At 31.4% G+C, this 13,684-nt stretch overlaps 1 protein-coding gene across 1 annotated transcript in view; it reads right to left on the bottom strand.

Annotated features, from left to right (window-relative positions):
- Positions 1-4,476: 4,476 nt before the first annotated feature.
- The window catches only part of LOC106458008 (28 kDa heat- and acid-stable phosphoprotein-like), a 17,254-nt gene continuing 8,046 nt past the window's right edge, over positions 4,477-13,684 (bottom strand). The window contains exons 4-6 of the mRNA XM_013917458.2: positions 10,615-10,739; positions 9,409-9,560; positions 4,477-6,159 (exon numbers count right to left, since the gene is read on the bottom strand). Of these exons, the coding sequence (XP_013772912.1) occupies positions 6,131-6,159; positions 9,409-9,560; positions 10,615-10,739 (306 nt within the window). The 3' untranslated portion in view covers positions 4,477-6,130. The remainder of the gene's footprint in view (positions 6,160-9,408; positions 9,561-10,614; positions 10,740-13,684) is intronic.

A 13,684-nucleotide genomic window follows, 5' to 3' on the forward strand; every position in this document is an offset into this window, starting at 1 on the left:
ATATGGGTTTTGGGCTAAAATTTTTTTTTTTACAGTAGGTGTCTATGATTTGTTGGCGATAAATTCAAAAATACACGAACAGCACTCACTCCACTTATTTCCAAAATAATACATATATTTGAACAAGTTAAACATATTTACAGAAATTTCTTACACAACAGAGATCGTAGGTATATTATAAACACTATATAGTTCTCTTCTTGTTGTCAAAAGTCCACTTAGACCTATTCAATTGCTTTAGAATTTCAGATAACAAGCCAAACTACTTTTCTCTATTTCTAACAGTTGTATACTGCTCTTCGTACTTCAAATATCGTCTGCCTTTTGTCAAAATGCACTCAGGTTTGTCCAGTTACTTTAGAACACCCTTTCACGAGACAAACTATCCTTCTTATCGTTTTTAACAACTGTTTAACCGTTAAGCCTTTCACTTCTGTGGTAGTTAACTTTACTTTGCCCGAACTACTTCCCCCTGACTTTACTCTCTCTTCTATTATCGTTTATTGTGTATATTTTTCCCGCTCATCTCACACTCTATATGTTTGTTACTTAATCGTCTGCTCGCTATATCCTCGGCATCATTAAATTTTACGCGACATTCTATAATCTCAATATCAGTAGTTATAAACACAACATACGACTTTTACCAATTTACGTAACTAAACTTGTCATAACATTTACTTTAAAATAACTGCTTCTAACTCTCTTGTTATGAACAAAACTAAACAATCATAAAATAAATTAATCAATAACATCTACACTAAACAGTCTTTTATATCTACACACTTTGTGCAAGATCAAGCAATGTCACTAACTTAGAAAAAAGTTGTGAAATTATTCGTTCAGGGACTTTGATGATAGTTTCAATAATTTGTTTGAATGCTTTTCTCGAGGAATTTGGGTATACATATTTTGTGTCAAAGCAAGTCAGTTTAGTTTTATGATATAATTTATTCAAGAATTGAAGAAAATGGGATGTGTTTTCAGAGGTGTTGTATGGTAAGATGATCCAAGTAAGAAAGATGCCATGGTTATAGGTGATAGTGGAAGAAGTGGTCATTATAAAACGAATTTTGAGCGATGTTTAATGCCCCATTATTAACCATAGAATTACAATTTTATTTTTTTGCTACAATGTAACATGTTGCTTATTTGCTGACTAATGCATTGCTTTATGAGCTTAAACGTCGTAAGGAGTATAAAACACATAGTGACATCCTGTACCACAAGAGGAAGGCTTTCAGTATTTCCATACGCAGTCCTGTACATTGGATTAGGCATGATGTTTTTGTGGTTTCAATTATGACTTAGAGAAACAACATCTACTTCACCACCGGAGATTATGAGAATGTTTCCACAAAGTTTTTGAATGTTTGCATCATTAGGAAATCAAATGGATTTGACATTTGTATTTATTAGAAAACCAATGCAGTCATAACAATATGTTGAATTGAAGTTTAAGATTCAAATCGCACTTGATATGTGTACCCCAACAATTTAAGCTGTGAATTAAGAAAAATATCTGGGATTTTCATGCATGAAAATGGTTACCCCCAAGGAAAAGCTTAAAAGACAATCAGTCAACCATAAACAAATAAACCACGAGATGTGTGGTATTTTCCAGATTAAGTCAGTTATGGCCCACTAACCGAAGTTCTTAATAATAGCGAGTAATAAAGTGTGCTTCCCCTCAAATTCGAACCCAGTTCGTTGTGCAAAAATAGAAAGGGAGGAAAAAAGGCACAAATTACAAAAATGTTTACTCAGTACAAAAACAAAACAATGCAGCAAATGGTTAGAGCGATATGGAGACTATTTAAAAGCTCATATCAACTAAGTGTGTACTCCTGTATATCGAATTAAAATCTTAAATTAGAAATAAAAATAAAATAAAAAAGACGCTGCAGCTTAAAGTTACTTCTACACAAAGCTAAACCAAAATCACAACTCTAGTGACAACAATAGAAAAAACTGCTTAAATTTTATTTAACTAAGCTACAATAGCAATAATCGAAGCTCAAAACTAAAGTAACAACAAAGCTCGTGCTCATTTTAAACGTTAATTCATAACGTTGCCATTAATGGACAAAGTCTCAAAAATTACATTAAAGGTTACAACAATCCAAAACGAAAGTTAAGTGAAAGTACATTGAGAGCTACAAAAGTTACTGAAAATTAAAGTTATTAAAAGCTTTCTATGAGTTTATGCGTTATACTTACAAGATTCCTAGAACACTTGAAAATCTATAATTTTGTCTATCAGGAGCAAACCTTGCTTTCAATACCAAAATAAAATAAACAAACAAAACTATGTTTGCACATGAAATACATCTCACATTCAAGATACGTGTCCACTAAGATTCAAGCTCAAGGGCGTAGCTGCCCTCGAACTTATCGGGTTCATTGACAGGAAAAATAATATTATCTCTGGATGTCAGGTGCTGTCTTTTTTGCTAAATTTGAAACCATATTTTGTATGCTTTCAAAACAGCGAAAATTAAAATGTTACTTGAGCAATCTTGGCATTGAAACTGACAACTCTGAAAAACATAATTTTGAAAATACCTCTTAACTAAGGGAGTAGTAGGTGCATAGTACTGTCCTGTACCATACCTTCTCACCGTTTTACATCCAGTCTTACCCAACCATCACTAAAACCAGAACAAACAAACAAAAAAGAAAACAAATCTAATTTTAAGTTTGTGTTGCTCAAGCAACAGCACAACTCACTTTGTTTCCAGTAAAACCACTTGTTAACAATACTAACAAACAGAAAAGCAAAAGCAGCTTTACAAAAATAAAAATGTGGAACTCACCTACCCCCCTTTAGTAGAAGGTAGTCTAGCAGACTACACATCACCTTAAAGAAAAATTCATTAAACGCAGACCTTTAACAAAGAGTGCCTAACCCCTTGAGGAAGGAATAGTCTGACAAGTTACACATAATTACAAGAATACAAAATTAAAAAACCCTTTAACAGTGCAACATATTCAATATCCTTTTCAACATTGAGGAACAAGAAAAACAAAAACTTAAAACAATTAATGTATCCCTTTAAATACCTTAAGCAAAGAAAGTCTGAAGTGTTTCAGGCAGATAACTGCCTGGAATGAATAACTCGGGAACAAGCTGTCCAACATCTGATTCTGAGTTCAAAATCTTTGATGCCATCAGACACTTGGACTAGAAGTAGTAAGAGAACTGTGATGCTTTCATCTAAGAGTTCCCTCGCTGATTCAACCCAATGAAGGTTTGAGGTATCCATCAGGCCACATTCAATGCTTAAGAAAGGACCAGCACCAAGGGTCTTGCTGCATATAATGGTTGATCACAGTTGACTGCATGGGAAGGCCTATCCTACAGTGCCATCCACAGGTTTGGAGAACATACTTGTGAATACACTGATTGAAGGTCTTCCCAGTGAACTCATGAGGCAACGCATGCATGCAAGATACATCCTCAAATTAACTGAGACAGTTTCCATCACAATACAATGTGAAGTGGTAACTTTGTGCCAATTATTGGAGAGGTAAAAGCCTGCAATGAAAGCTGTAGTGGTTATACTCAGATGGACAAATCTATTCAAGCACCACCATTTTGTTTAAGTAGACTTGTACCAAGGGTTAACTAGCCACCCACACATCCTGGCACTGATCTCAACCACACGAGTTTCCAGTGAATGATCAGGGCTATCGAGGGCTGCTCATGGGGTATATACAACTGCTAGGACATCATCCAAGATGGAAAGAGTAAAACCATCAGTTTTATTTGTGAGCTGGTGGGGAACTGGCATAGGAACTACCCATACTTTGATGAGTAGCATAAATGATAGGGAAATTGGTTCAGCAGATGCCAGCCAACTCACAATGAGAGTTTCTTTCCAAGCAGCAAAATAAACAAGGTTATTGGTACTGACCTTATGAAGATATTCAACAAGTGGTGAATACTGTGACAAATCCTCTTGGAAACTGATTTAACCCAAACCAGATATGGTTACTGGTCTGGTGGTACACAACAGACTGCTTGCACTGTGTAACTTAGTGGTCAGTGTTAGTGTAATCAATTTGTTTATGATTTTTCTGTCAATAACAACTTGAACAATCCAACATTTCATGACTACACACTTTAAAATACCATAAACACTATGTATATTTTAGTACTCAAATATCAAGTTTGAAGAATCAATTCAGAGCTTTCAAATTAAAGGAATTTATACATAAGGGTCATGGTTATTTGTCTCACATTCTTCACCTTTCCTCATTTCCATGTACCAGTAGAATTAAACAAAACTAATGATGATGATGAATGAACCCAAGATATAACTACTTGTACATAACTAGTAATATAAGAAAGGTAGATTGTCAAGTATATGGGCCTCCTTTTGTTACTTTACCCTCAATGTTATTACTTTCATTGATTTCAAAACAATGGAATAAAAATTACATTTGTAGCAATATTGACACAACTACAGAAAAGACAGGCATTTTGAAGTTTATTTTAGAAACACTTCTATCATTTTTTTTTATACAAGGTTGTAGGGCATGATAACAAAAATACGCACAGCCATCATCACAACTTCTTCAAAGAAGGTAAATATGCAAATGTGAAATATTTATTAATTCTAGGTTTTACACAGTTTTGCTTATTTATTTATATATTTTTAAAATCATTTATCAGATGAGACTCAATAAAATTTACTAGTAGCAAGTACCAATACCATACACTTTTTCTTAAAATACCACTCAATAATAATTTGATATATCAAATATGGCGACATTCTTTAGTTTCTTTCAAAATATAAAATAGCAAGTTTCCAGAAACTTACTGTAATGTTTGTTCAACAAATATACAATGAAAGTACAACTTGAAAAAAATTTATAAAACATTCTACAGAACATGGCTCCATATGCTGACACTCACAAATTCAATGGAAGAAAAATGTTTCTCAAATTCTTATGTGATATAAAAATGCATTTAAAATTTTAAGACTTTCAGTGACAAATTCATCACCATAATACTAAATTTTTACCACTGTAAATACAGCTCAAGTGCTAAATTCTTTGCACTGTGAGCCAACTGTAACAGGAAGTTCTACAAATTAGCGAGTGTAGCAACTAATGCATTCCAATTTCTCACTTTGAAAAAATTGTAATCATAACTATATTCATCCTCAATACACCTTATTTCAGTTTCAAATGTAGACCAAAATACATGCCAGATTTTGAAACACTGCTATAAACAGTTTCCTTTTACAAGTGTTCTTCCAAGAGCAACATTTCATCAAACAAGGAATTGTAATAATTATGATATATAACTAGTTACAGATAAAGTAGTACTGTTTATTTTGTCCAATGATTTTTGTTTTTGTTTACATTGATACATAACTTCATTACTTGCAGAATTGACTTTTTATGAACCATGCCACGAATATTCTGAATTATACAAATAACCCAAAAATTACAGAATTCATATCTTTCAAAGTCCAAAATTTAGCACATTTTACAACAATCCTTCTACAATTCAATTTATTGTTTGTTTTATTTTTAAAAAATCATTACAAAATTAATAAATTTTATTTGCCCAAAACCATACAATAAATAAAAAAAAGAGAGAATATATAAACTATAATTATAGTTCTGCTTTCATCAAAATTTGATTATATCATGAATCTTTTCATGATTAAATTCAAAATCAACATTTAAGATATTATAAAATACTGCTTGGAATCCTCTAAATTTAAATGTTAAACACCTTCTCAAAAATGGAATTGTTAATGTATTATATGATACTGACATAACTTCAAATTTTTCATAAGGAAGATACTTAAAATACTTAGAAATAGATGTGATGTGTTCACAATAAAAAATTAAGAACACTTTTAATCTCTATGCTATCAAACATAAATATCTTTCTGTAGTTTGCCACATGGTACCGTAAAAAGGTTGTTATACATGTATAAATTTTCTTCTCCAAGTCCATATACCATTTTGTTTATGAAACCACATCGTACACCTTGTATTTGTCATCAAAGAAATATTACAACTGTACGTGATTAAACAATGTTGTTGTTTTTTCAGACAGCTTCAATGCAAATTATTCCGTAAATCAAGATTTGTTTCCCAGAACGTCTTATTTTCCTGCCTTTGTGGATTCTTTTACTACAAAATGAAAAATATATTAGTTAAATATACTTCTAAAACATAAAACAAAAACACTGGTGTTTGCATCTGTCTTAATAAGCACGTGAATCTCCTACTCGGATGATTTTTCTCATTATATTGATGGCTTCTCTAACATCATACGATGCTTGTTCTAACACCATAAACTGCCTATTATTCTAACACCATAAACTGCTTGCTATCCTAATCTCAGAAATTACATGCTATCCTAATCTCAGTGTGATAAAATATCTCAATGGGTTAATATGAAATATATCATAATATAAATAAATCACTGAGCTGAAGTCTCAATTAAAGAGTCAATACAAAGTCTTGTACAATGAAGAGAAAATATAAATAAGTTAAAACAACACAAAATTACTTCAGTACATTTAAAGTATTATTTCTCTGTCTTTAGACAGCATACATCTTGATGCACACAACCAGGAAAAAAAAAAGAGTTAACTGAATTTTTTAAAACAGATTTTTCTTTTATTTATCATCAAAGGAATAACAATAATAAATATGACACACTATTAACTACCATATGAGATACCGAAAAAATAAGAATTAGGCTTAAAGTGACATAAATCACTCAAAAAATTCTAAATACCTGTGACCAAATAGTGTTATAAGTTTAGCCATACTAAACTACTTAAGGTAAATCTGTGGTGATCGGGAATCAACTGTTGTCATGGTTAGTAGTCTGTATGATCATGTAAATCTAATTATTAACTAGTGATCGGGTATCAATTGTTGTCATGGTTAGTAGTCTATATGATCACATAAATCTAATTATTAACTTGTGATCGGGTATCAATTGTTGTCATGGTTAGTAGTCTGTATGATCATGTAAATCTAATTATTAACTAGTGACCGGGTATCAATTGTTGTCATGGTTAGTAGTCTATATGATCACATAAATATAATTATTAACTAGTGATCGGTTATCAATTGTTGTCATGGTTAGTAGTCTATATGATCACATAAATCTAATTATTAACTTGTGTTCGAGTATCAATTGTTGTCATGGTTAGTAGTCTATATGATTACACAAATATAATTATTAACTAGTATATATTTTTATAACTAGATACTTATTACAAACTAATTCAAAAATGCAATAACAGCAACTTTTACAGTAAGCAAATTCTAATTTTAATTACTACAACGCTTCGACCCACAGTATCAGGTCATCATCAGGTAACAGTTACGTTCAATAAAACACTGAATTTTAAAGAATGTTACAGACTCGCGAGGGTGAGGAGAAGGTTTGTAAGTGGCATTAAATTAGGATTTTAGTAAAATGCAGTGAATAAGATATTAATATAGATAAAGAAGGTTTTCTGGATATTTATTTAGCATTGGCTCTAATGACTTTAATAATAATTCTTCAGCTATTTTTCTTCTGTCAATGTCTGGTTCTCTTCAGATGATTTCTACATTATTTTAAGTGTTGTTTGGTTTCTCTGAGATGTTCAAACACATGTGAGGGTTTGTTTGTTTTGAATTTCGCACAAAGCTACACGAGGGCTATCTTTGCTAGCCATCCCTAATTTAACAGTGTAAGACTAGAGGGAAGGCAGCTAGTCATCACCACCCACCGCCAACTCCTGGGATAGTGGGATTGACCGTCACATGATAATGCCCCTACGGCTGAAAGAGCGAGTATGTTTGGTGTAACGGGGACTCAAACCTGTAACCCTTAAATTGTGAGTTGAGTGCCCTAACCATCTGGCCATGCCGGGCAACATTCAAGGGTTCTTTAAGATGTTCCCTAAGACTGATATTCATTTCTCTCCCAGTTTTTCCAATATAAAAATGTTTACAAGAGCTGCACTTGATTTTGTAGATGATTCCATTGTGTTTATTCTCAGTGGGGTAATTGTTAGTAACAAGGTTCTTAATTTTAGTTCATAGATTAAGGTATTTATAGTGACATTGTGTTTCTTCATGAGTTGTTTTGATAACCCAATTAGGTTTTTGCCGTGTTTGAAATAAGGAACTGTAGTGATGACAAAGGTGAAGTTGTTTTCATCTTTGAGATTTTTATGCTTTTTGTTTCTTTGACATTTTTGTTTTTTGGATGTGTTGATTATTCTTTTAACGACTTCTACCCAATATTGTTTTAACGAAGATTTCAGATATTCGTAGTAATTCATTGTCTAAATATTTGCAGAACATATAATAAATTATTTTTGAATAATACACTTCAAAGTTTCTAGTGTCTCATTGTATGGGGAGTGCAAATTTCCAATGAACACACAGTTACTTACATCAGATCAATGTTGACATTATCATCAGACTGACATCCAAAGACAAATGCCAACAGAATTTATTCATGTTTAGTTCAGGAATATTTGGACAATTCTAAAGACTTCAAGAAATATGAATTTTAGTGCCACTGGAGATACTGTGTTTGTATTTTGAAATGATAAGTTTTGCAAAAAAGAAAAAAGTAGCCTGTCTACTTTAAATATACCTGTCCAAGCATATATAACTCCCACAGAGTTTAAGGTTCTACTCAGTGATAAAACCCATGGTCCTGATACACTGAAGTAAGAGCTAATAAACCTAATCTCCACAAAGACTAGTTGTTCTACACAACTCAGAATTTCAAAATTCATCTGCTTTACCTACATCTATGTTTTAGAGCATAAAACATTTTATAAACTTTTCAGGATAAAAAAAACATTAAAGTTTACAAATATTAATACCTAAAAACAAGTTAACTCTTTCGAACCTCAATACAGACATGACAAAAAACAAACATTACAACTGAATCTGACCGAATTCATATGAATGACGATACATTACAAATTCGAGTTCATTTGGCAAGACTTGAAAAGGTTGTCTGCCAATACAAAGAGAAATGAACCTATGTAACATATAACTTCCATAACTATTTTAAATTTATTTTGTATCAGTTGCAGCAACATGGTCTGTTTACTATTAAATCTAAAAATAACTTACAAGTGATTCACAAATGTCATTTTTTGAATATTCAAAGAGATGTTGAAATAAAAGAAGTTTGTAACCTAACTTTTACAAAGAGTATAATGAATACATCAATTCTGGTAATGTACAGTATTCATACTAAATTTACACTTTTTTTAATGCAAACTAACAAACTTTAGCTACTGAAATCTTCAGTTAAAAGTTAACTCAAGCATTTTTTTTACCAAAGCATATATATATTTTTTTCACAAAAACCTTTAAAGTTTATTCACTTCTATCAATCGATCATACCTTTCCTTGCTTCGTCTCTCTTTTTTGCTGCTTCCTCTCGCTGTTTCCGAATCAAGGCAAGTCTAGCAAGGTCTGACTGAGCTTCTTGAGTTTTTCCTGCAGCATGTAGCTTCATATAGTTAGCTTTAGCTTTCTGATGTTCTATTTCTTCCCTAAAGATCACAGAACTAATTGTAACTTCACAAAAGAAAGTGTAAATATTACTTAAGGGGTGTGAAATTGTTTTTGCTATACTAGCCCCAAAATGAATTTCTGCTAACCCAACTATTTTTTTCTCACTATCATAAATATATGCATATCTATATTCATTAGAGTGACTGCTTCCACAGTACTAAAAACTAAAACTTAATGTGTTGCAAATATATACATACATTATTATTTTTAGAATGACTTCTTTTGCTGCATTATGAAAGTATGTTAAATGTAAAACACATTAATTGGAAAGAAAATTAGAAACATTAAAATATACATATATCATTCTTCTTCAGTTTTTATACATTTTTTAATAATTATTTTTATTCTCACAGATACATGCTTTGCTATCAACTAGAACAACTTACAGTTTACAAGTGTAGATTCAGACACTCTTCAAATACATATATATTTCATATTTGTATTAATTCCACACACTTGACAGAAAATAAAAAGACTTAATTTATACATCATTTTTAATACTTTTTCTTAAATTTGGCAGGTATGTGAATCAAGTGCTACAAACTGGAGCCTTTTTCAGTTTCATTAGACTCAGACAAGACATTCAGAACACTTCACCCATTTATGTCGTACCTAGAAAAAAGGTCACAGAGTTCCAAGTGATCTACCAGTTCACTGATTTTATCCAACATATGTACAGTTTCTGTCATTATTTTGCCTCAGGTACTGTATAAATGAGCCTTTCAAAGTATATTATTGTTTCATGACAATGTCTCAAATCATCAAAGCCCCATTAATTTTCTATATGTAGATGCATACAGACAGCTCTGTACGAGTTCTTCCCTGCAAATCACACACACACACACATATTATTTTGGATGTTCATTAATATCCATTATATTTGGATATATCAAAACGTAAAATGCAAAGAGTAATGAACGATAAAGGTAAGAGACCCATAGAGTAAAACTTCGAAACCCTGTTTCGTAAAAACTAATCAGACTGTCAAACACCCAAAGGATATACAAGACAATAGCAAAAAACAATTCTTACCTTTCTCTCCGAGAAAGCTGAGGAGCTTCTTCTGTAACATAACTCTCACTCTTAAGAGGCTTTTTCTTAACAGCTCGGTTAGGATTCTCAACCTCAATCAGATGTTCTATCCCTTTAACTTTTGTCTAAGAAAAAACCATAAGGAAAATTGTTTTTATCCATTTACTGGTCTACAGGATCTTCAGGCCACAGAATAAAATAAAATAAATCACACCAAACTATAATGAGATTTAATATAAACATTCATTTTACTCACATTCACATCAATCAATATATTCAAACTATAATGGGATACGTGTAAACACTTTCATAACTGATAAATTTTTTAAAGGAGAATATAATCTCAAAATACATAAAAACTTGATTTACAAGAACTTTCATGAATATCCAAACATTGTTCCTACACAACTACAGCAGAATACATCGTATTTCAGTCGAACAAATTCCAAACATACGTTCCACATTGTGAGAATAAAACCATACATATATATATAACTTTTTATGTAATGCAATATTAGTACTGTTCATATCTTAAAATTATATAATGGCTGAAAAACTCCCACCTTTAACTAAGCTATTTTGTTTTTTGCAAAACCTCCACCTATACCTTCTCTTCTTACAGATTTAAAACAGACAAGGAACGGTAGAGCTAACAGAACCCAAAACCCATTAACTTGAGAAAACATAACTTTTTTTTAGGATTAAGATGATTTTGAAATAGATAATTATTATTTTTGAATAAGAAAAACGTTTCTCTAACATTTTTGTTATTCTAAGCTAAACTCCTAACACCAAGTGAGATCATAAATAGATTTTCATTCACTGGATCTTCTGATTACAAATATTCATTCATTAATAGCTTTCTCTGTGGTAAATTTGCACATACTTAGTTTAAATATAGTTTATATCCACTCTCATAGGTCATAATTCTATTAGATTCAAAAATTTGAAAGTGGAGCAAAGGAGAGGAATGAGTATAAACAGAAATAAGTATTTACTTAAATTCAATTATAAAAATGTTAGGAGTGAGTATAAACAGAGATAAGTATTTCCTTAAATTCAATTATAAAAATGCTAACTTTCCTCCCTATGTTAAAACAGCCAAATGAGATCCAAAGGAACAGGAGGCAGTATCCTTCTCATACAAAAGTGAAAATTAGAGTGATTAATTTAAATATAATTTATTACCTATGAGCAGCAATCAGATCAATTAGTGTCACATAAACTAACTGATTAACTGAAATTACAACTAAATCAATTAATCAAAATTCTGTTTACATTGACTGTTATGAAAATGATCAACTAATTGCAGTTAGTGTTTCCAATTATTACTTATTAATTAAGTAATCAAACATTGCACCTAGCTTGCTTACAATGTCTTTGTTATAGCAAAGGTAGTAAAGCTATCTACTGCTAGATGGAAGACAAATGTTTGGCAACTTATTTTTTTATATATATGAATCTGTAAATTATTAATGGGGCAATTAGCTGGTAGTCCAAAATCCTACACTTATTGCCAAGCAGAAGTTATTCTGCTTGACACAGTTACAATAGTATTTTAGGATGTGTAGAGGCTGTATATCTATCATTAAAAAAACTTCACTTTACCGAAACTGCTACAAGCTAAAATGGACAGCAAAAATGAGACTTTGTTACTTCTTGCCTAGTATTCCAAATTTACATTTTAAATCAATTTTTTAAATATTAGGTCGTCAAGAAATTAATGTCGCGTTTTGGAACACTTTCATTCACCACCTCCCAAAAAATGTACATCACGTTACTGTAGCCTATATAATGTGTAAAGTTTAGTATGCTCTAATTTTTTTATAGAGATGGCACACAATGAGACACACATTTGGCATGTAATGCTGTTTGAATACAAGAAGGGAAACAATGCCTCTGTAGCCACAAAGAATATCAAAGAAGTTTATGGAAATGTTTTGAACATTCGTAAGTGTCAACGATGGTTCAACAAATTTTATTCAGGTGACTTTAGCCTTAAAAACTGTGATGGCAGAGGCCAACATGTTGGAATTGATATTGATGCTCTGAAGATGCTTGTTGAGTTTAACCCTAGGCAACACACTCGTGAAATGGCCCTAAAATTGCATGTCTCTCATGAAACAATACGTAAACATCTTAGGAATATGGGAAAACTCCTTAAAGAAGGCACATTTGACACAATACTAGATTATGGAGTTGGGTTGGGAAGTTCTCCCCCCACCCGCCATATTTTCCAGATATGGCACCATCAGGTTACCATCTTTTTCATTATCTGCAACACCATTTTAATGGGTAAATATATATACAAATGTGGAAGGTGTTAAAGAGAACATAGACATGTTTTTTGCTTCAAAGCCAAGTGATTGCTTTAATCAGGGCATTTACAACCTGATTGTAAGATGGAAAAGCATCATTGATAAGAATGGAGACTATTTCATTTAATAAATATTTTGTTTTGATATACAAGTTGTTAGGGTTTTTTCTTCTAAAAAATAGTGACATTAATTTCTTGATGACCTAATATTTTGTACACAGAGAATGACATTCTAATTACATCTTACTAATAAAAATGTTATTTATCTATAGTAGTCATTTGCATTTCAAACTGTTAAAATAGTTCAAGTGCAAGGTGATTTTGATTTTAAGTACAAAAATACTTTTCTTCGTCTTACAGTTTTCATATTTCATTTGCATAATCTTTAGAACCTCGAAAGAGGATATCAAAAGTTTTTAAGGTAAATTTTTTTTTTATTTTCATATTTCTCTACCATTTAGGTATTATCATCAGTGTATAATGCAATGAAAGAATTAAAATTAGGAAATAGAAAAAAAAATATCTTTCAATTTTTTGTAGAATAATTTTAAAGATTTTACTTTTGTTAAATCGTAATTTCAGGTCTTTTCCGTCTCACATATAGTTAATTTTAATTGATTTATTATCCTTTCTTGTACTTTACCACTTAACTCTCTCAATACAGGCTTGGTTGATTTGACCAACAATGTGACCTCTTTGTACTCGTTTAAAATCTTTCTAGATTTCATACTACTAACTTTTAACATAGTTTGT

The sequence above is a fragment of the Limulus polyphemus genome, unplaced genomic scaffold (assembly GCF_000517525.1).
Source record: "Limulus polyphemus unplaced genomic scaffold, Limulus_polyphemus-2.1.2 Scaffold403, whole genome shotgun sequence".
NCBI classification, from domain to species: domain Eukaryota; kingdom Metazoa; phylum Arthropoda; class Merostomata; order Xiphosura; family Limulidae; genus Limulus; species Limulus polyphemus.